At 41.8% G+C, this 24,213-nt stretch overlaps 1 protein-coding gene across 1 annotated transcript; it reads right to left on the bottom strand.

The window, feature by feature from the left end:
• Window positions 1-10,688: 10,688 nt before the first annotated feature.
• Window positions 10,689-23,948, bottom strand: LBH (LBH regulator of WNT signaling pathway). Its single transcript, XM_066595117.1, has 3 exons — window positions 23,756-23,948; window positions 18,428-18,524; window positions 10,689-12,821 (listed from the first exon to the last, which is right to left on the bottom strand). The coding sequence occupies exons 1-3, from the start codon at window positions 23,779-23,781 to the stop codon at window positions 12,633-12,635; spliced, it is 312 nt and encodes a 103-aa protein (XP_066451214.1). The 5' UTR covers window positions 23,782-23,948; the 3' UTR covers window positions 10,689-12,632.
• Window positions 23,949-24,213: the final 265 nt, after the last annotated feature.

Below are 24,213 nucleotides of genomic sequence, written 5' to 3'. Positions count from 1 at the left end.
CCCTATGTACAAGAATATAACTACTATAATACTGCCCCCTATGTACATGAACATAACTACTATAATACTGCTCCCTATGTACAAGAATATAACTACTATAATACTGCCCCGTATGTACAATAATATAACTACTATAATACTGCCCCCTATGTACAATAATATAACTACTATAATACTGCCCCCTATGTACAAGAATATAAATACTATAATACTGCCCCCTATGTACAAGAATATAACTACTATAATACTGCCCCCTATATATAAGAATATAACTACTATAATACTGCCCCCCATGTACAAGAATATAACTACTATAATACTGCCCCCTATGTACAAGAGTATAACTACAATAATACTGCCCCCTATGTACAAGAATATAACTACTATAATACGGCCCCCTATATACAAGAATATAACTACTATAATACTGCTCCTATGTACAAGAATATAACTTATAATACTGCCCCCTATGTACATGAATATAACTACTATAATACTGCCCCCTATGTACAAGAATATAACTACTATAATACTGCCCCCTATGTACATGAATATAACTACTATAATACTGCACCTATATATAAGAATATAACTACTATAATACTGTTCCCTATGTACAAGAATATAACTACTATAATACTGCTCCATATGTACAAGAATATAACAACTATAATACTGCCTTCTATGAACAAGAATATAACTACTATAATACTGCCTCCTATGTACAAGAATATAACTACTATAATACAGCCTCCTATGTACAAGAATATAACTACTATAATACTGCTCCTATGTACAACAATATAACTACTATAATACTGCTGCTATGTACAAGGATATAACTACTATAATACTGCCCCCTATGAACAAGAATATAACTACTATAATACTGCCTCCTATGTACAAGAATATAACTACTATAATACTGCCCCCTATGTACAAGAATATAACTACTATAATACTGCCACTATGTACAAGAATATAATTACTATAATACTGCCCCTATGTACAAGAATATAACTACTATAATACTGCCTCCTATGTACAAGAATATAACTACTATACTACTGCCTCCTATGTACAAGAATATAACTACTAAAATACTGCACCCTATGTACAAGAATTTAACTACTATAATACTGCCCTCTATGTACAAGAATCTAACTACTATATTACTGCCCCTTATGTACAAGAATCTAACTACTATATTACTGCCCCTTATGTATAAGAATATAACTAGTATAATATTGCCTCCTATGTACAAGAATATAACTACTATAATACTGCCCCCTATGTACAAGAGCATAACTACTATAATACTGCCCCTATGTACAAGAACATAACTACTATAATACTGCCCTCTATGTACAAGAATCTAACTACTATATTACTGCCCCTTATGTACAAGAATATAACTACTATAATACTGCCCTTTATGTACAAGAGCATAACTACTATAATATTGCCCCTATGTACAAGAATATGACTACTATAATATTGCCCCCTTTGTTCAAGAATATAACTATTATAATACTACCCCCTATGTACAAGAATATGACAACTGTAATACTGCTTCTATGTACAAAAAAATAACTACTATAAAACTGCCCCTATGTACAAGAATATAACTACTATAATACTGCCTGCTATGTACAAGATTATAACTACTATAATACTGCCTCCTATGTACAAGTGTATAACTACTATAATACTGCCCCCATGTACAAGAATATAACTACTATAATACTGCTGCTATGAACAAGAATATAACTACTATAATACTGCTCCTATGTGCAAGAATATAACTACTATAATACTGCTCCTATGTACAAGAATATAACTACTATAATACTGCTCCTATGTACAAGAATATAACTACTATAATACTGCTCCTATGTGCAAGAATATAACTACTATAATACTGCTCCTATGTACAGGAATATAACTACTATAATACCACCCCCTATGTACAAGATATAACTACTGTAATACTGCCCCCTATGTACAAGAATATAACTACTATTATACTGCCTCTTATGTACAAGAATATAACTACTATAATACTGCCTCCTATGTAAAAGAATAGAACTACTATAATACTGCCCCCTATGTACAAGAATATAACTACTATAATACTGCTCCTATGTACAAGAATATAACTACTGTAATACTGCCCCCTATGTACAAGAATATAACTACTATTATACTGCCTCTTATGTACAAGAATATAACTACTATAATACTGCCCCCTATGTACAAGAATATAACTACTATAAAACTGCCCCCTCTGTAAAAGGATATAACTACTATAATACTGCCCCCTATGTACAAGAATATAACCACTATAATACTGCCTTCTATGTACAAGCATATAACTACTATAATATTGCCCCTATCTACAAGAATATAACTACTATAATACGGCTCCTATGTACACGAAAATAACTACTATAATACTGCTGCTATGTGCAAAAATATACATACTATAATACTGCCCCCTATGTACAAGAATATACCTACTATAATACTGCCTCCTATATTCCAGAATATAACTACTATAATACTGCCCCCTATGTACAAGAATATAACTACTATAATACTGCTGCTATGTACAAGAATATAACTACTATAATACTGCCCCTAAGTACAAGAATATAACTACTATAATACTGCTCCTATATACACGAATATAACTACTATTATAATGCCCCTATGTACAAGAATATAACTACTATAATACTGCCCCCTATGTACAAGAATATAACTACTATAATACTGCTCCGATGTACAAGAATATAACTACTATAATACTGCCCCTATGTATAAGAATATAACTACTATAATATTGCCTCCATGTACAAGAATATAACTACTATAATACTGCCTCCTCTACACATGAATATAACCACTATAATACTGCCCCCAATGTACAAGTATATAACTACTATAATACTGCCTCCTATGTACAAGAATATAACAACTATAATACTGCCCCCCTATGTACAAGAATGTAACTACTATAATACCGCTGCTATGTACAAAAATATACCTACTTTAAAACTGCCCCTATGTACAAGAATATACCTACTATAATACTGCCCCCTATGTACAAGAATATAACTACTATAATACTGCCCACTATGTACAAGAATGTAACTACTATAATACTGCCTCCTATGCACAAGTATATAACTACTATAATACAGCCCCCTATGTACAAGAATATAACTACTATAATACAGCCCCCTATGTACAAGAATATAACTACTATAATACTGCCTCCTATGTACAAGAATATAACCACTATAATACTGCCTTCTATGTACAAGCATTTAACTACTATAATACTGCCCCTATGTGCAAGAATATAACTACTATAATACTGCTGCTATGTACAAGAATATAACTACTATAATACTGCTCCTATGTACATGAATATAACTACTATAATAGTGCTCCCTATGTACAAGAATATAACTACTATAATACTGCTCTGATGTACAAGAATATAACTACTATAATACTGCCCCTATGTATAAGAATATAACTACTATAATACTGCCTCCTATGTACAAGAATATAACTACTATAATACTGCCCCCTATGTACAAGAATGTAACTACTATAATACCGCTGCTATGTACAAAAATATACCTACATTAAAACTGCCCCTATGTGCAAGAATATACCTACTATAATACTGCCCCCTATGTAAAAGAATATAACTACTATAATACTGCCCACTACGTACAAGAATGTAACTACTATTATGCTGCCTCCTATGTACAGGGATATACCTACTATAATACTGCCCCCTATGTACAAGAATATAACTACTATAATACTGCTCCCTATGTATAAGTATATAACTACTATAATACTGCCCCCTATGTACAAGAATATAACTACTATAATACTGCCCCCTATGTACAATAATAAAACTACTATAATACTGCCTCCTATGTACAAGAATATAAGTACTATAATACTGCCTCCTATGTACAAGATTATAAGTACTATAATACTGCCTCCTATGTACAAGAATATAACTACTATAATACTGCTACCTATGTACAAGTATATAGCTACTATAATACTGCCCCCTATGTCCAAGAATGTAACTACTATAATACTGCCCCCTGTGTACAAGAATATAACTACTATAATACTGCCCCCTATGTACAAGAATATAACTACTATAATACTGCTCCTATGTACAAGCATATAACTACTATAATACTGCCCCCTATGTACAAGGATATACCTACTATAATACTGCCCCCTATGTACAAGAATATAACTACTATAATACTGCTCCCTATGTATAAGTATATAACTACTATAATACTGCCCCCTATGTACAAGAATATAACTACTATAATACTGCCCCCTATGTACAATAATAAAACTACTATAATACTGCCTCCTATGTACAAGAATATAAGTACTATAATACTGCCTCCTATGTACAAGATTATAAGTACTATAATACTGCCTCCTATGTACAAGAATATAACTACTATAATACTGCTACCTATGTACAAGAATATAACTACTATAATACTGCTCCTATGTACAAGCATATAACTACTATAATACTGCCCCCTGTGTACAAGAATATAACTACTATAATACTGCCCCCTATGTACAAGAATATAACTACTATAATACTGCTCCTATGTACAAGCATATAACTACTATAATACTGCCCCCTGTGTACAAGAATATAACTACTATAATACTGCCCCCTATGTACAAGAATATAACTACTATAATACTGCCTCCTATGTACAAGAATATAACTACTATAATACTGCCCCCTATGTACAAGAATATATCTACTTTAAAACTGCCCCCTATGTATAAGAATATAACTACTATAATACTGGTCCTATGTACAAGAATATAACTACTATAATACTGCCTCTTATCTACAAGAATATAACTACTATAATACTGCTCCATATGTACAAGAATATAACTACTATAATACTGCCCTCTATGTACAAGAATATAACTACTATAATACTGCTATGTACAAGAATATATCTACTATAATACTGCCCTTATATACAAGAATATAACTACTATAATACTGCCCCCTATGTACAAGAATATAACTACTATAATACTGCCTCTTATCTACAAGAATATAACTACTATAATACTGCCCCCAATGTACAGGAATATAACTACTATAATACTGCTCCTATGTACAAGAATATAACTACTATAATACTGCCCCCTATGTACAAGAATATAACTACTATAATACTGCCCCCTATGTACAAGAATATAACTACTATAATACTGCTCCTATGTACAAGAATATAACTACTATAATACTCCCCCCTATGTACAAGAATGTAACTACTATAATACTGCCCCCTATGTACAAGAATGTAACTACTATAATACTGCCCCCTATGTATAAGAATATAACTACTCTAATGCTGCGTCCTATGTACAAGAATATAACTACTATAATACTGCCCCCTATGTACAAGAATATAACTACTATAATACTGCCCTCTATGTACAAGAATATAACTACTATATTACTGCCCCCTATGTACAAGAATATAACTACTATAATACTGTCCCCTATGTACAAGAATATAACTACTATAATACTACCACCTATGTACAAGAATATAACTACTATAATACTACCACCTATGTACAAGAATATAACTACTATATTACTGCCCCCTATGTACAAGAATATAACTACTATAATACTACCACCTATGTACAAGAATATAACTACTATAATACTACCACCTATGTACAAGAATATAACTACTATAATACTGCCCCCTATGTACAAGAATATAACTACTATAATACTGCTCCTATGTACAAGAATATAACTACTATAATACTGCTCCTATGTACAAGAATATAACTACTATAACACTGCCCCCTATGGATATGAATACAGTTTATTATAGCCCTTATTAGATGTTAGATATGCTGGTAAGCTTTCCTGCTCTTTATAGCACTATGCTGCAGTATTATGTACAGTCACATGCTGCTGACTGAGCACCTGATCCCTCTGACTAGCAGATACAGTATATTTGGAGAAGATGTGAGATCTGCAGCGGTATACACAGGAGGATTAACCCTCAATCCTGGAAGTCTTGAGATCAGAACGTAGTAGAACAGGCTTCTATTGTTTCTTGCACAATGGTTTCTATTCTGGAACTCTATTGCGGTGCATTTCTGCCAGGAGACCAGTCGGATTATGTCACACTGAGTAATGAGCAGCAACTGAATTAAAGCAAAACTAGACCCAAAATAGAAACTGGTGAAAAGCGAGAAGACAAGCAGCAACATTGACAAGTCTTGTCGAGGTGCTGCACTGTGGATGTCAGGCTGGTGGTGTGATCGCTTGGCCTCCAGTCTTTTGCTATTTCCAAGCTGCATTTTCCCCGAGATGCACTGGCAATTATTCCTGACTGTAGGGGGCAGTACATTGGGGGAGCTATTCCCCATCTGTTTTCTAAGCTCGGCACTGAGGTGTAACTTTTTTCCCCAAAGCAAAGTTTGTACTACAGGGGGACAAGCGCTGACTGGTTGTCTCAATCCCCCTTTCCCATGGTCAAAGTAAACCAGAGCCTCCCGTTTGAACTTGCAAAGAGGTTGTCTGGCAGCATTTGACTTACAGTCCTTATCTTGAGAGTATATGAAGGATAGAGCGCCCCCTAATGAAACCAGAATGAGCCCTGACAACCTATATGGAGAGGTGATCTACTCACTGTGAGGACATTGCAATCCGGTGCTGATCTCAGAGGCACATCGCTGGCCACACTGGCTTCGCCGCCCACCAGCCTGTTGAACCCCAATGGTGCACCCATGGAATACAACTTCATGAGGTTAATGCCAGATGAAGACCTAGTCTTCCATACGGTTCAGCAGGAAACGGGACTTGTCACTCCAGACAACTCTCCCACCATGTGTCCAACATCCATTGACGTCTTTCCTGGGCACATGTGAGGCATTGTTGGTGATGACACAGGTCATCCAGGACACCCATGTTCTTCTTCAGGTATTGAACCCCAGTCAATGCAAGGTAGGTCACATGGTCACTGTGAAATTTGTTCAACTTTCCTGTTGTTGTATTGCTGGGTCGACTCTTGATACGAGGAGCAGCCAACAAGTGTGACTATTATACTGGGTGTCAGACATACTGGCATCACACCTCCAGGCACCAACAATCTGCCTGCGGTCAAAGAAGGTCAAGTCATCACGTTTACCCATAATTGCCAAATGTTGCCTTCTGCAGCAGAGGAGAGGTCAGCACATTATCTAAGGGCAGATCGTGGCGCGGCCATCACATGGTGCCATATTACTGATCGCACGATGTCATGTGCCCGCTGGTACTCGGTGTATGGATTTTCCTAAGTTATCTAATCCTAAAAACACCGTGTTACGGGAACTAATTATAACTTCTGTTCCCATCCTGAACTCCTGGGCGGACATGAAAAACATTGCATCCAGTCATTCCCCCCGGCCACATAAAAAGATGAAAGCCCAGACTGACCAGGAACAGGAAACAGTTCACATTCCTGATTGTTGATACATCTCTTGGGGTCTCTCTACAGAAAGTTTCCTTTACCAAGTAGGGAAATGAAATCCTATAAGGAAGGGGGAAAGGGACTTATTTGTATAGCGCCAACTTATTCCGCAGCGCTTTCAGGTAATTTATTTATTACTCACCACCAAGCTGGGTGCTCATTTTACCGGACCTTGGAAGGATGGAAGGCTGAGTCAACCTTGAGCCATACGGGGATTGAACTCACAACCTTCAGGTCGTGAGCGAGAGCTTAGGACTGTATACGAGGCCCCTGTGGCGCAGAGTGTTAAGGACGAGTAATGGACAGAACACAGATCTCAAAGGAGTGAGGTGGATAAGATGACCTAATTGGTTATCTTCATCACCCAAAGGCTCTATGGAGGAGAGCTTTACTCCTGGATGCTATGTAGTTGCTTTAGAAAAAGGTCAACATCTTGGAAGTCATCTTCTATAGATTTGTTTATGTCTATTTGTTGGAGCATCATGCACAAACTGTATGAGCGGCTGACAGGAAATTTTGCTCACCGTATAATCTCCACCCCGAGAAGGGTATAGGCTAAAAAAAAACAAAAAAAAAAAACTTTTTTTGCTTTTTTTGAATTTTCATACAGCACTTGCTTTCACCCATGGATTCTATGCACTCGGTTTAGTATCCCTGGAGTTTTTCAACAAGTGATTCCCACTAGAACAGTCATATCGGCGTTTCAGGGCTGCTCTTTGGCCCCCGTCTAACCCGTGGAGCCACCAGTCATTGGCCCGTTTTGTCCTTCCTAATTCCGCCTTGGATATCGATGTGGATAATGATCCCCAGACAGGAATACATGGAGCAAATGTATGAACCCCGGCCCTCGGGTATCACAACTGGCTAACAGGAAATTAACAAACAGTAAAAAAAAAGTTTTTGGTGCCCGTAGCAACCAATCACAGAGCAGCTTTTGTTTTAACTAAGCAGAACAAATGACAGCTGCTCTGTGATTGGTTGCTATTGGCAACAGCTTTTAATCCTCTTAGTGCTGTGGTTAACATAGCATCAATCAGCATTGGTGTCCTTCCACAAATTTACTCATTTTGATTAGAGATGAGCGAGCCTACTCGGTAAGGCAGTTACTCGAGCAAGCATCGCTCTCCTTAAGTAACTGCTTAGTCATCCGAGCAGGCTCGGGTGGGAGTGGAGCGGGAGGAAGAGTGAGATGTCTCTTCCCTCCGCTCCCCCCCACAGCCCACCCGAGCCTGCTCCAGAAAGAACACCATCTACAGGCAGCTGTTTGGGGGGTTTTGCCCCTCATCAGTGCCAAGCAGGGTTCTGGTCAGCTAAGGTGTTAATGACAGCCATGGACTGGGAGGGCACTTCTCAGAGGCGCCATGCATGTTGAGAAGTTATATATTGTATCAGTATGGTTTTATTTGACGCGCCTTACACACCCTACAGTACATCTAGTTCGCGGAGCTCTGGGATCATGTATAGATGAGGGTTATAGTCTGTATGACGCGCAGCGGGGCTGCGATGTTAGTGCGCTGCCGATCTAAGAGTATGCAGTACTACGAATAAAGGTCTGGAAGGGCCTTGCAAGTCCATGACGGAGATAGTTTGTAATGAGATACCCCGGTTGAGTTTGTGAAAAGTTCAAAGTAACAGCGCCCCCCTATGGAGAGAAGAGTTATCCTTTACAACTTCTAGTTCAATAAAATCTGGCCTCAGTGTCAGCTGCTTCTCCCTTCTGAACCCATTGTTGCGCCGCCCCAACCCGCGCCCCGCACCGCCCCAACCCGCGCCCCGCCCCGCCCCAACCCGCGCCCCGCACCGCCCCAACCCGCGCCCCGCACCGCCCCAACCCGCGCCCCGCACCGCCCCAACCCGCGCCCTGCACCGCCCCAACCCGCGCCCTGCACCGCCCCAACCCGCGCCCTGCACCGCCCCAACCCGCGCCCTGCACCGCCCCAACCTGCGCCCTGCACCGCCCCTTAGGATGCCATCACAGGGGATGTAAATACCGAATTTCGATAGCAGAAAGTCTACAGCATTGACAGTGCAAGCCACGTGGCCCAGAGTGGTTAATGTCCACATACAATCCACAGCATATTTGAAATCCACCGCCAAAATCTGCAGCAGTGGATTTTAACCCTTGAAATACAAGGATTGAATTCTGAAATTTAAAACTCTGCCAGATCTGAACGATTTAAGTGTAGATTTGGATGTTGTGGAATTGCTGCGGGTATTCAGTTGTGGGGCTCGCAGCGATTCCCACCTGTGAGAAGGCAACTTTACAGTGCAAGCCAGGCGGATGAAACTCTGCACAGAATCCACATCATGTCAACTTCAGCCACGGATTTCGACATAAATTCAACTTTTCAAAGCCTGAAACGTGGCAAAATGTCCCCCATTTCCTATTTAGGTGCAAATTTGGCTCCTGCAGACTCGCTGTGTATTTGCTGCAGATTTTCGGTTGTGGAGAGACCACAGTGAATATACCTTGTATGAAGGCACTTCAGGGCATGTACACAGGGCAGATTTGCTGCAGGTTTTCCATGTAGACCATCCCCACCACAGATCTGCAGCACTTACATCAGCGGCAAATTGGAGGAGGATTTTGAAAATCTCACCCACGTTATGGAAAGAAATCAGCTGTGGAAATTGACCTGCAGAACGGTTTTGGATCCACCGCAAGTCAATTATGGCACCAGATTTTTGGTGCCGATTCCACCTTTTTAAGTGAGGAAGAATTTGCAAAATAGTGTGAATTTCAATGCAGATTTTGTACTGCGAATCTGCTTTGGAATACCCCTGCGACCATTCCCCAGCAGATCTGCCCCATGTGGGCATAGAATTATAGTTCTATCCCAAAGTTTGGGCAGCTAAAACCAAAACTATAAGATTTTGCTACCAAATCCCTTCAAAGAGCCTCTAATAAGAGAACAAAAGGGTCATTTTGTGAATGTGCAAACCCCACAACCTGGCTGGTGATGGATGACCCTCGCCCTGCAGTCACATACCAGATGCAGTACAATGTCAATCTGCTTTTTCTCAAGCTCACAGGCAGGAAATACAGTGTGTGGTTGGGTGGGGGTGAAGAGCCGCACTCACACATGCGAATAAAAACATCACATTGGCTGAGTTGGAAAGCAATTTGAAACTTTTTATTTACAACTGTCACAGTGACAAAAGTTTTTGAAAAAAAAAAAAAAATAAGCTAGCATCTCCCTGAGCCTCAAAAATTACAGAAATATATATATTTATATCCTTATTATACAACAGGTCACTCGAGTGCTTTTGTTCGCAGACATTTGTAACAAATGGAAAATATACAATACTCTCGAGAGGAAAACAAACAAAAGACAAAAACGCAAAGTACTTCCTTCCAACGAGGTGACGGAAAGTTTTTGAGAGATCAGTAGGACCTTTAACGGACGCTGAACCATGATGGAAGCCAAGAGGTCTCAGTGGATTGTCACTACGTAGCTACTGGAACGCCACAATTGTATCAAGTTCCATGCGGTTGACGACATCTGTTGCGACCATCGGTGATGGTCTTCATCACCGACACTCCTACCCATTACCCATTTGTGAACCGAGACAAACGTTTACACTGGAGAGTTTTTCGGCTGGTGATGACCATTTAAAGAGGCAGACACTACCACGAAACGTTTTACACAAGATATACACGAGAATTTTTTTTCCTTTTTTTGTGTTTTTTTAGCATTGGACAGATCCAAGCACAGGAATTATTGCTGTATAGTCACGGAAAGGACGAAGCATCTAGTAACGTGGATCAGGATAGAATCTCTCAAACCCCTCAGATTTAAAAAAATCAAGATTTTTCGATTCAGTGGATAGGAAAGGCTTGAAATATTTAGTAGAGTAAAGGGCAATGATGGGTCTTGCAAAAGGCAATTCGCATGTGGGTATTGCCAAAAGATGTGTGTATTTTTAGAGCTGTCCTCTTCTATCAGATTCATCTAAGAAACCATGGTCACTGCCTTGGTCTCCGCCAAATGTGGGTTGACTTACATGGAAAATGCATCCCGATTCCAGAACCAGGGAAGGGCATGTTATGTTAAGACCCTTTATAGTTAGAGAAGTTGAGTTACACACCTTACTCAATGCCTACTGCTAATATTTTGGCAAACTCTTCCAAACCATTACTTTTCACCATTGTACAACCGTGGTGGGTACCAATCCAAGATGGCTGGCCATGCCCAAGACACCGGTTTCGATGACTTGTAGACACTTCCAACAAAATGCAGTGATGAACAAGATGGCCAATTTCATCCAGTAAGGAAGCGCAATGTTTTGGGGTTTATTTCCAAATCCGAGTCGGAGAACTCTACGTACTCGTCTACAATGTTGACTTTGTTGCTGAACCCTACAAAGTTTTACTGTAAGCCAAGTAACACACCAACATCTCAGTACAGGACAAATACATGACAATATTGCATCCCTGTACACATTGATGAACACTGGTATTAAATACTACAGAGACAGATTCCACTTTTTGATCCAATTACAAATAGTTACGACACATCGATGACATTTAGAAGTTGTCGGGAGCGAAGCCAAGGTGGAACAGCCAGTTCACCAGAAGATGACCTTGGTTGGCATAGATCGTAATGACAGTTACCAGAATTGTATCAACTAAGACTCCGATTAACGGATAAGTTAGGACATAACATTCAGATGGAAAAGTGATGGGTTGACCTTTTGTTCTCGCAGAGAAGGTAGTTTTCTTCATCGTTGTGGAGTCTGTGCCTCCATCCCAAGAATTCCTTCTTACTTAAATCTAAGATCATTGCATCTAACCTTGGAAAAACCTCAGATAGTATTCTAATGATTGAAGAAAAATAAAAAGCAAACACTGCTTCAAGACTTCGGGCTTTTAATCACAACGAAGGCTGGATTCTTCCACCAAGAGGAAAAAAAAAAAGGAAGAAAAAAAAAATACTCATCACAGGTGCATCTTGGAATTTTGTCATCGTTAACAAAATCCTTCCTAACCGATTCATAGTAGGCCCATCAATAGGCAATTTCTCTTCTAAAATGACGGGGGTCATTAAGGGATTACTGCTCCTTATTGTCTTTCTTTTGTGTGTCGCAGTTTGATTCCTTTTCTTCTTCCACCAAAAACTCTTCTGGAGGCCATCTCAGTTCTCCACTCTCAACATCTCCCTCTGTGGGCTCCACCACAATGGAGGGAAGTCTATCCTTCAATTTGCAGCATCGTTCAAAGTCTGAAGGATCTGGGAAGATCTGAAGTAGAGAAACAAGATAATATTCAGTTTGAGTTGAATCTTAAGACATTAAGAGTAGTTTTACATGGGACTTTAGGTCAACTTTGAGAGGTTATTGCAAGAATGGAACACCTTTAAAGGGGTTGTTGAGTTGTAAACTCTTGATGGCCTTACCCTTAGGATAGGCAAGCAATAGTGCATTGGAGAGGGTCCGATGCCTGGGAATTCTGCTAGGTAATCAGCTGTTCACCAGGCCACTGATCATGTACTGAGCTAATTTCTGTAGTAAGCAGACAGTTCTGTTCCCACTGTAGTGGCCAAGCTTGGTATTACACCCATTCACGTCAATGGGAACTTTGCCTGCAATACCAAGCCTGGCCCCTGCAGTGAGATCGGAGCTGTCTGCTCTTTACAGAAATCAGCTCAGAGCACGAGTACACTGGCCCAGCAAACAGCTAATCAGAGGGGATCACTGGTGGCAGAACCTCGCCGATCTACTATTGATGGCCTGTTCTGGGGATAGGCCTTCAAGAGTTTACTAGCAAACAACCCTTTTCAATACTAAGAAAATCCAAGTCATCTTGAATCACCCAAGAATTAGAGCAGATACCGAACTAACTGAATAAAATCTACAAAATGCCTTTTCAAAGGAAGTAGTGGAGGATGTTCTGACAATGGTTTGCAACCTGTGGCTGTCAGAGAATGCTGGGTTGGAAACCATTCCTCTACAGAGGCAGCACCAGGCTAATGACACCAATAAATGCTGCCACGGCACATGGAAACACCGGAGCAGTGGAGATCATATCTGTTTTGACCTCTATAAATCCACACCCATTTGTAAAGATTTCTCTCATGGTCCTTTAAGTAATATGGTTTCAAATCTCCACTCTCCAACTTTATAGGGGCAACCCATACTTTCTTCTCTATCTCCTATACAAAGTAGGTCTTGCTTCTGCCATGGTCAGGGCTAAAGACATGGCCAAACATCAAGAGTAACAACTGTAAGGGGTGGAGTGAATGCAAGGCAGTCAACTTCTGAAAAGGTGGCCACTGACATTTGATAGAAATCGGTTGAGCCTGCCGATTTAAGTGGGACCACCTCAGTAAGGTATATGGAGAGGTCACGACTGTCCAATGGCAGACGTCAGAAAAAATAGGGTATGCAACATATCAAGAGGCGAAGCAGACGGTCTCTGGTGGTTTACGTTTTATGTACAGAATTCGGAAGTGTCCCGGCCTGACTGCAGATCTCCTAACCCAAACTCTGAGCATTATATGTAACTATGATGCTCAGATTCAGACCAGGAGACACTTCCGAATGCCATAGAAAAACAGAGGTAATAGAAGATAGTTAGCCCATAATTGAACTTTTTTCCCGGCAGGGTATAAGCTGCTGACAGAGGAACATCGGGGCGGCTTAGTTCTCTCGCCCCACTGAAAGCACATTTGGCCAAACCAAGCATGCAGGTAGAGGCGTTGGGAGGAATATCTGGTGTATGAGCACCCGAAAGCTAGTCAGACAAAATATGTAACATCTCCCACCTGCCATCTATGAAGACCATTGGTGGAGGATCTGGACACCCTGGAATAGTAGTCTACAGTTGACTTGCATCTAATGTGTAGGAGCACCTTAACCGTTAGGTTTATCTTCTGGAATTTTATACAAAGTCGTATTATAAAGGAATCCGAGGAGTTTGAGGGTTTAAGGAGTAAACAAAAAGTTGAACTTTTTAATCTCAACATTTCCATTCCCATCTCTGCCGATTCCCATTTCCTGCCTGCAGGCAGTCTGTTTTTGGATCTTACACAATCCTCCAGTTTATTGACTTTTTTTAATAAGGATTTAGATTTTCCAAAAATAGAGAACTTTTTTAATTTTCAAAACTTGGTAGAACTTTTCCCATCTAGCAGGAATATATATTTTTGATTGCAGCCTGAACATTCATTCCTGGAGGACCCTGTACAATGCAACCCAAGTCAGAAAACTACAAGGACCTGCATCTCATGGACAATGTGGGAGCGGCCACATACCATGGCAGTGGATCTTCTATATCTGTTTGTCGAGAGTTAAACCTGTAATTCTTCATGTAATAAGAATCCTGCCTCCTCCAAGCTTTGTGTCCTAGTTATAAGATTAGAACTTGTCAACACACGGCTCCAGGACAAAGACCTGAATGAAAGATTAGCCGAGAATGTGAAGGATGTGATAACTTATGAATGAGGCGCCTTATGTACTCCAAGCTGTTATTGACAGAAGTTTCCACACGGCTGTGGTCAATGACAGCAGCAGACAATCTATAGGTCACCATTAGTGGCCTTTAAAAGGAGTCATCTAGCAAGATAACTCTACTTTATAAACCCCAATAGGGCACAGACATGAGGAGCATTCACCTGTTGGAGGGAGAACCACGGAAAACAGATAATGCCATGCATTTGTCCCAAACATGAGGACTGTCGAGCAAAATAAATGCAAAAGGGGTGTAGCTTAGGCAAAAGTGGCCAGAAATGGGAGTCTCTGGTTCTTTGAGGTCTGAATTGGCAGATCATCAGGCGGGCTTACAAATGGACAGTGGAGAGAATATCACTATAGTTTTAGAAGTGCAGCCTCAGGCTTTGGGCCTATAAGGTCACGTTATAGGTGGGGCCCAAAATAGGAGTTTCTGGTTCTTCAGGGGTGGGATCAGTAGATCATGGGTGGGGCTTATAAATGACCCACAATTGGCACCAAGGATAACATGTCACTCTAGTTTCAGTAGTGCAGCTGCAGGCTTTGGGCCTGTAACATTGTACCATGGTTAGAATATGGGTGGTGCCTCCAAATGGGATTTACTGTACTACGACTCAGTGTTCACCTTAAGAGGGCGTGAATAATTAACACACATGAAACTTTATTTTCTCACTGTTACAAAGTATCAGCGTAGGTTAACTGAAATACTGTGTGAGACCAGTAAAAGTGCTGGTTTTCAGTAAACAAATGTTTGCAGATCTCTGCTTGCTGTCAGGGAATGGTAAATTAATACAAAAAGTCTATTAGACTCTTGCAGAAGCATTCACTATACAGAATGATGCTTTAACGGCATCTTTTAGATATTTGGGTGATAAGACCGCCTTTAAGCCGCAGCGAGCAGGCTCCGTCAGACATGTTGACAGTTTCCGTACTTTCGACAAAGGAAGTGTGTACTGTAAATAGGAAGTCAATCGCTGCGGTGTAAGAATTAGTTACGTTCCATGCTGAAAACGAAAAACAAAGCAGACGGGGACTCGGCTGACGTCACCGCGGAAGGTTAATGTGCGCTCAACAGATTACATTTTAGGGTTTACAGCTGCAATGCGAGGGTAATTGGAAAGGGGGAGGGGCAACAGAGCAAAATAGGGGGGTGGAGTTTACCCGTTTGACACTTACAGAACCTGTATAGCAGCATAAGTCCTTACAGTTCCAGGTTATGGAATCATATGGCGCCTCGGTCAGGGACTATATTCTTCACTAACCCCATGCGGCTAGCTGAGAACACCTCTGCAGTATTGCATGTAATGGCGTGCTGCGATGTCCATGGGGGTACGGTATGGGCAAAGTCTATGATCCAATCATAAATCTGAACACTACAATTATAATACACTCCATGGAAGTCTGCATCTATGCTTCTGCTCACTCCGATTTTCTTGGTGCATGAATAGAATACTACAACTACAGTAGAGACTGACAATCAGAAGAACAGGGGTGGTTAAAGCAAAAAATGTTAAACATCCATAAACTGGGTCTAAGCAATCCCCACAAACCCCTGAGAATTAAATGCGTATTGTCCTTTAAGAAACTGCAGCATCACAATAGACAAACGAGTCATTCATTTAGACTAAAAAATCTGAATGAAGCATCTCGTTAGAGCGTGCGGGGTTCGTGCCGGATTCTTGGAAATCTGCTTGGCCTCGGGCCGTTCATGCACAAGTGAGCGATTCTCATTAACATGAGCAAAGAACGTAAAAGACGGCAGCAGATTCATTCATAATAACCTCCCTGTTTCTAGAAAGTCAACAGCGGGGGCCGTCGGCTCCCACACAAGGCCGCAGTGTAGGAGGTAACATTACGAGGGGCCGACGCAGCGGAAAATCTGCATAATAACCCTAATGTCTGGAAAAGCTGGGTGTGAAGCTGTAGGGCTCATCGTCCGCCTTCCCATAGATACGCTATCATAGGACTAGATGTATTATCCGCTTCTGCAACCAATGGAGCCATCAGGTCATCACCCTGCTCTCCCAGATGCCACAGAGGTCCTCACCCAGCTTTCCCAGACTCCTGAATGGCAATTATGAACTGATGCTCCGAGTCTGGACAGTAGAAGACAATTCTTGCAGTACTTTTGTATCCATTTTGGTAATACAAGAGTTGGGAACAAAATCGCCACAACCACCATATTGGTTACTACTCAGCTTTCCCATAAGCAACACAAGTTCTAGTCAGCCATTTCGTACCCATCTCCAAAGAAGTGGCAATACAAATCCGTTACAACCCAAAAGAGGTTCACCCAACTTTCCCAGTCTACAGAGCAGCAAACTGGTCATTGATCCATTTTGTGCTCTTGAGATCCATAGTTCTATTGCAAGGCTTTTTAAAGAGTTGAAGCTTGACTTGTAAGCCAGCTACCTTACAACATGTGGCAGTACAGATACAGATTTCCTTTCTGGAAGGACAGCTAATTTGCATACTTTTTCCCCCATGAAGCATTGCATGTTCATAAGACTCCCTATGCCAACTTGGCATTCTCCTCAAGAACAAACACCCCAGTGCTCTTCACTATATAGGCAAGCTTCTTATGTAAGAAGCCAAGAGACGGCCCGTGTGAGTAGCAATAGCATCTAACAGTGGTTCTTACCACGCTCGACCAGGACAGCTATGTCAAAAATGGCTGAAAAGAACTAGAAACTTGACAAAACACGCAAGCAACCTAAGAGGATGTCACCTGTAATTTTTTTCAGCCACCTTTCTGGTCTGCTGGTTTCAGGCGGTTTTCAGCTGTGCACTGCTCTGGTTGGCCAGGGGAAATCACATGAGAGGCCCTGGCCAATCAGACGTATAAGGCATTGGTGAACTAATTCTGCATTTACGCAGGCACTAGCTATATCGGTCAGTGAAAATCTGACCGTCTTTCCAAGGATTTCCCTGCGATTTCGATGCATTTTTGCAATTTTTTGACTTTGGACTGTCGATCAAAGAAATCGCTTATGTGTATAAAGCCATTGGGTTCTTTTCCAATGCAAGTTCCATCCATACTGCAAATTGCTATTGCCCATGTAAACAGCCTAAGACTGCACTGTAGGGATTAGGGAGTCTGCAGATTGTGTGCGTCAGTCATCTTGGAAGTCTGAAAATGGGACCTCAAATTGGTAAAAAGGAGGGACAGTAGAGAAGAACAGCTGCAGGTAATGTAAGGCCACTTCTCCAGTCCTAGGACAGAATTTTGTCCCGGAACTGCCTTAAGACCTTGACCAAACCGATTTCCAGTGTACTTGCTCCGTAAAAAGTCAAGCAAAGTTCACAAAAACACAAGACGCCACCAGCAGTTTGTTAGCTAGCAGCAATTTTGTCAGAACCAATATCTACAAAGGCGGCAGATTGTCCATAGAACGTACCTGATAAGAATCTTTGCGAGGGCTTAAACCAATCTCGTCCATGGGTTGAGTGTTCATTATAACCTCAGTCATTTCAGAGGATCTCAAGTAATCAGTGCTGCAAGAGAAGAAACTCATTAAATTCCTCGTTCTCCGCTTTAAATGCACGGCAATAAAATGTTTCGAGACAATCCGGTCCAGAGAGAATTCATCCAACGGAAATACATGTCCAGTCGCGGTGGAAATAACCCTCACTTTAGATTATAAAGTCTCAGATGTCTGTTTGCTGGTGGTGAATGGAATCATTCTTCATTTACATTCTGTGGCTTGGGGTCTGTCTGATCAACTAGAGCTCTGATACATTAACAAGGTCTGCAGTTGTGTGGGAACATTATCAGGGCTTGTGTTCAGGTTTCTAGTCAACAGCCACTGGAGACCTTGAAAACCCAACCTGACTCAGCTAATGGCGATGTTACAATGTATCCATATTAGGTAAAACATGGTGAGGAACTGATACAATTACAGAAGAACTATGTAGGCTTTAGGTCAGTTGTAGATGGTCTTCAATATCTCTTACATGTCCATAACACCACATTACCCAAACCTCCCACAGGTCTACTGGGCTAAACTCACCAAAACTAGTAAAAGAGCATCACCCATACCTGCTCCTCCTAGCCATATTTGTTATTGGTCAGTTGGTCAACATCTCTAGACCCAATGGTTGGTTTCATCGTTCTCTCCAATGTCAAGAGGGTTGTTAGTTTGCATACAGCCCTCAAAATAGTTGGCCGGTCCAAACATTTGAACCTTGGAGGATATGCTAGATGGAAGCATTAGGTCTTGAAACAGAGAGGGAGGATATGTTATGCCTAGCTTTAGGATGGCTGTAGACTGGCAGATCTCAGACCGTAACTGCTGGTGAAGAACCTGCCCGTGTTTGGACTCTCCAAGTCACAACCATCTCACTGGAAATGTAAGGAGGTTTTTCAGCATATGAAACAGTCATTAAATTGGACCATGTGGTTTACAAAGACACTCTGAAGACCCCATGAAAATATGAAGTAAAAGGGGGTGCAAAATAATCTGAGAAAGCAATGGAGCAAAAGTTCATGTGAAGAGAGGCAGGACATTCTGCTCCTGTAGCCCAATGATAAATCAATGCCAGGAAGCCTCCGCCAAGGCATTTGCTTTTAGGATCCCTCACACCAATCCACAGCATACATACCTTTTATTTAGAGTGTTCACACATTCAGGCATACAAAATATACTCCACCAGCACAAGTGGCCCATATTAAAGGGGAATACCACCAAAATATCCCATATTGATGCGAACGTGATCGGTGGTGGAATGGCAGTTTGGAGCATAAAGAGGTCAAACTTTGTCGCTATAACTCATCCAATATGTAAAAGATAAATTAGGTGGGATTCCCCTTTAAGGAATAGAATCTATTCTAAAAGATTATCTAGAACAATGGAGAGATGCTTTCATGTCGAATTTACTTCTAATCTCCAAGGTTTCCAAAAATATGATTAGATTTGTGCTTTAGGTCTGCAGAACGACTTGAGTGACATCTCAATGAGCATACAGACAAGTTCTAAAACTTTCCAGAAAGATCTTTATCTACTACCTGGACTCTTCAGCTTGTGCAGGACAATACGAGGCACCTCCTTTTTTTAAAAAATTACTTTAAAATGTCACTTGCACAGGGAACAAAAGTCACCTATTGTGGCATCAAGTGGCCCAGACAGCTAGTAATTTTTGGTATCAACTAGTCAGGTAGATAGCTGTACTCACTGTTATCAGCCACTGGTCAGAATCTCTCCATCCTTCCATGATCACTACTACAAGTCACAAATCTCCAGTTCTGAGATCCTCCAGAGAACTTTACATCATACATGACTGATATCAGCCACTCTGGTACCATCATAAGCCTCCCTCTGTAGGTTCAGAGCCCTTTAAGGTATTTTCTGCAGAAATGTCATTGTCTGTTCCATCACTGGAAAACGGCATGCCAAAGAACACCCACAAACCCCATTCATCACAGCCTGAACAGACTCCAAGGAAAGAGAACTGCACAACCCACTTAGCACAACCAAATGCACATCTCAAGGATCCTCCATTGTAGGGTGCAAACAAGTTCTCAAAGAAAAGTGTCCTACAGAGACAAAGCCTTATTCAAGGATCACTCCATAGGGGCTGTGGGAAGGTATGCAACAATACCAGGAGCAAACATGAGAAAGAATCAGGAAAGTTATATAGTCTATATATACACTGAACCGGCCCTATAGAACTGCTATATGGTCAATGCATACACTGGATTGACCCTAGACAATGAATATATAGTCTACAGATGTTGAAACACTGGACAAACCCTACAGAGCTGCTGTATGGTCTATATAAACTTACTAGATGGAGCCAAATGTCCGTAAACTAAAGCCTGCTGAATCAATCAGCGTATATACATAGATAGGACTAGTCCTACAGAACTGCATCATGGGCTACATTTGCACATTGACTAGACTGATCCTACAGAACTTCTACATGATATATAGATATATATCAAAAGTACAAAACTGGGTATAGATGCAACCATCTTAGAAAAGCACAAGACATCAGGGGATTAGTTCAACTTCTGCTTTATTGAAACTAACGTAAGTAACGCATTTCAGGTCAATGGCACCCCTTCCTCGGGATTTGCTGGGTACATTATATCAGTGTTTCCCGAATGGCAGTTCTCATGACCCACAAAAGATCAGGGTTTCAGGATTTCCTCAGTATTGCAGATATTATTGTCTGTGCCACAGGGTCCTCTATAGGATATCTTCAAACCATAAGAGTTGTAGTGTCATGAAGACTGTACTTTAGGACATATGGACTGCCAAGTCTACGTAAACCCTACAGTTCTAGGTATTGACCAGTGTTTCCCAAACAGGACATACAGTAGACTTGGGAATCTGAAGACTTTAATATGATCGAAGTTCTGGAGGAGCTTCTAATAAAAGGTAAACTCATGATGCCCACCCTGCCCAGGAAACACGAGTAGTCAACCCTTGGATTCCAAGTAGTCCTCAAACAAGGTCATCCACCTGAACAGTCAAAGCTACACAGGTGATTTCCAGTAGAGGACAACCAACATTTATTAGTCTTCCTTAGAACTCCATGAGTCTACGGCAAATGGTGTTGGGAACTGGAGTGTCACCCCCTGCAGGTTGTGATATCACCTTGGATATTGCGTAACGATGAGCTGATCTCAAGGGATCCCACTGCCAAGACCTCCAGCCATCAGGGAAATCAGCCACCATTACTTTGAGGGATGGACGATTCCTTTAAAAAATTCCAGACGTGATAAGGGTTAACCGGAAGAGCTGAGCGTGTTTCTATAAGGCCTCTCCAGGAAAGTGATCAGGAGCAGTTACTGAATGAACATGAGCCATTGCTGTGATTCATCATGGCTGAGTGTGAATGAGGATGTTGGCAGCGACAAGAACAGAACATTGTCATTCACGCTATAGCGACCACGCAGGCAGGCGATGACATCAGCGTCATGCAACCAGCGTGAAGCCATCTATGTGGGATGACACAACATGGGTCTAAACATATGAGAATATAGTGGAGCTGGCAGCATCATGTCTGTAGATACGCCAGAGAATTCCTGCAGAGCATCGCGCCCGCTGCAGCTCGCCATCTCCTTGTCTTCGGTTACATTGAGCATTTTGCATTAACCATGCAGACGAGATCAATGGGGCAGAATCTACCAGCAGGAGGCATTCATGGTGGCTGCAAAGTTCAACAGTTTATTTCTACAGCTGTAGCAGAGCAGAATGCTGGGATTAACCCTTTGTAGCTGCAATTACAGTTCTAAGATTGGCGTTACATAGGACTGCAGGTAAATCTGAGTAAACAGCGATGTAACCATAGGATGGACAAAATGCTAATTCAGCTCTGCTGCATTCGTCAAACTAAGCTCTGCCAAATGCGTAAACTAATGCAATTACTGTGGATCAGTGTGAGCTTATGGTAGTTCTGGGGAGGATAATGGCTTTACGCTTTCTATCTAACTAGACTTTCCCCCTGCACAAATGCAGAGGCACAAAACTAATGCATGCCTATACCAATGTATTCCGCTCTTCCGTGATGCCAACCAGTTCAAACACCCGCTCTTCCCCTGCCTACCCCTACACTGCTAAACCCACAAGTATTGCTTACCTAGCCCACCCTTCCACTCATTCTACCCCTGCAGGTACCCTCCTTCCCCAGCCTACCCCTCTACACTGCCAAAGTAAAAAGGACTCTACTTAGTCCACCCTTCCGATTAGCCTGCCCCACCAGATACCCACTCCCCAACCAGCTGGGCCCCATAACACTGCAAACCCATCCAAGTACCCCCTCCACCCCACCTCCCCCCAAGCTTTCCCCTACAGGTCCCCACTTTTCCCCTGCCTGCCAAACTCCCTAGCACAAACTCTCTCTAGCCCACCCTTCCGATCATTCTGCCTCTCCAGATACCTAATCCTTAACCAGCCTGCCCCTCTACATTACCAAACCGCAAGCACCCACTTACCCCCAATCTGCCCCTTCAAGCACCCACTCTAATCCAACTTGCCCTCTGCATACCTACTATACATTCACCCCACCAGATACCCACCCTCCTCCTCAGCCTGCCCCTGATCACTGCCAAGCACTCTCCCCCCAATCTGCTCCTCCAAGCACCCACTCTACTCAGCTTGCCCTCTGCATACCTACAATACCAACCCTCCTCCCTAGCCTGTCCCTGTACACTACCAAACCCACAATCACCCATCTTCCACCCAGCAAAGCAACAATGTAACAAAGAGCAGCTTAACCCCTTCCTCCTAGGAAAGTATCAATAGACAATTATCAAAGCAAGAAGCTATAAAGAAAACTATTCTCCGGGCACAAGAGCACACAATACCCAGCTGCTGCCTTGGCACATTATGAATGCCAGTTTGGCATATGGACAGCACCTCAGATTTCTACCTGAATAGCTAACATGATACCAGACACCACCCGCCGTCTACAGGGCACCGCTGGGTGACTGGGCACTCTGGGGGTCACCATTCCAGTCTTTACAGTCATCTATAAGCCTCACATTGTTTCCCCCTAACACAATAAGAGCTTGTTAACCCTCTAACAACCAGGAACATCTATGGATGTACTGTTCCACTAACACATCTATAGCACTACTTGTAATGCATCCCAAAATATTATATAGGGGAGCAGATAACAATCCAGCAGCCTGCAACCCCCCCAACCACCCCGCATATCGACTCTGTAAATGGGAGTCATAAAGGGATTAATCCAGAGGAAGCATCAAGCCACTTACTTACCAAGGAATAGGGTAAAATACAGACATGAAGTCCTAAGAGGCTGGGGGAAAATGTCCTAGCTTAAAGAGATGACACAACAGGGGTCCAGCTGCTGCAGGGTGGGGGGTCTTCTAGATACAAAAGCCAAGAAGCTGCAACCAGCAATGCACAAAGTAGCAGCCTGCCTGTGTGAGCACTGAGGAACTCTGTCCCAGGCAGCATGGACTGCACTGGCTTATATAACATAGGGGGGTGGGGCTTTGTAGGGCCCCTCCCAGATGTGCTGACGTCACCCAAAGCATGAATGGCCTGTGCTGGCAGCTCATCCCCTGGATACAATCAGCTTTGGAGTACATTCATGCTCACTCATCCCTGCGCCCAATCACTGCTCACATCAACAATTACCTGCTGCTGGCTCTGCTCTCTATTTTTTCCTCCCTTCTCCCTAAGGTGGCTCTGCTTTTTGTTCAGCAATGTGA

This window comes from Eleutherodactylus coqui, chromosome 3 (assembly GCF_035609145.1).
Source record: "Eleutherodactylus coqui strain aEleCoq1 chromosome 3, aEleCoq1.hap1, whole genome shotgun sequence".
NCBI lineage: Eukaryota > Metazoa > Chordata > Amphibia > Anura > Eleutherodactylidae > Eleutherodactylus > Eleutherodactylus coqui.
This window is presented reverse-complemented; position numbering and strand designations above follow the sequence as displayed.

Excerpts from the sequence above, each read along its gene's own strand:
- LBH (XM_066595117.1), bottom strand. The coding sequence starts at position 23,781 with ATGTCTGTATTTTACCCTATTCCTTG. Across the intron at positions 18,525-23,755 it reads GTATTTTACCCTATTCCTTG|CACTGATTACTTGAGATCCT; the intron begins GTAAGTAAGTGG and ends CTTCTCTTGCAG. Across the intron at positions 12,822-18,427 it reads CTCGCAAAGATTCTTATCAG|ATCTTCCCAGATCCTTCAGA; the intron begins GTACGTTCTATG and ends TCTCTACTTCAG.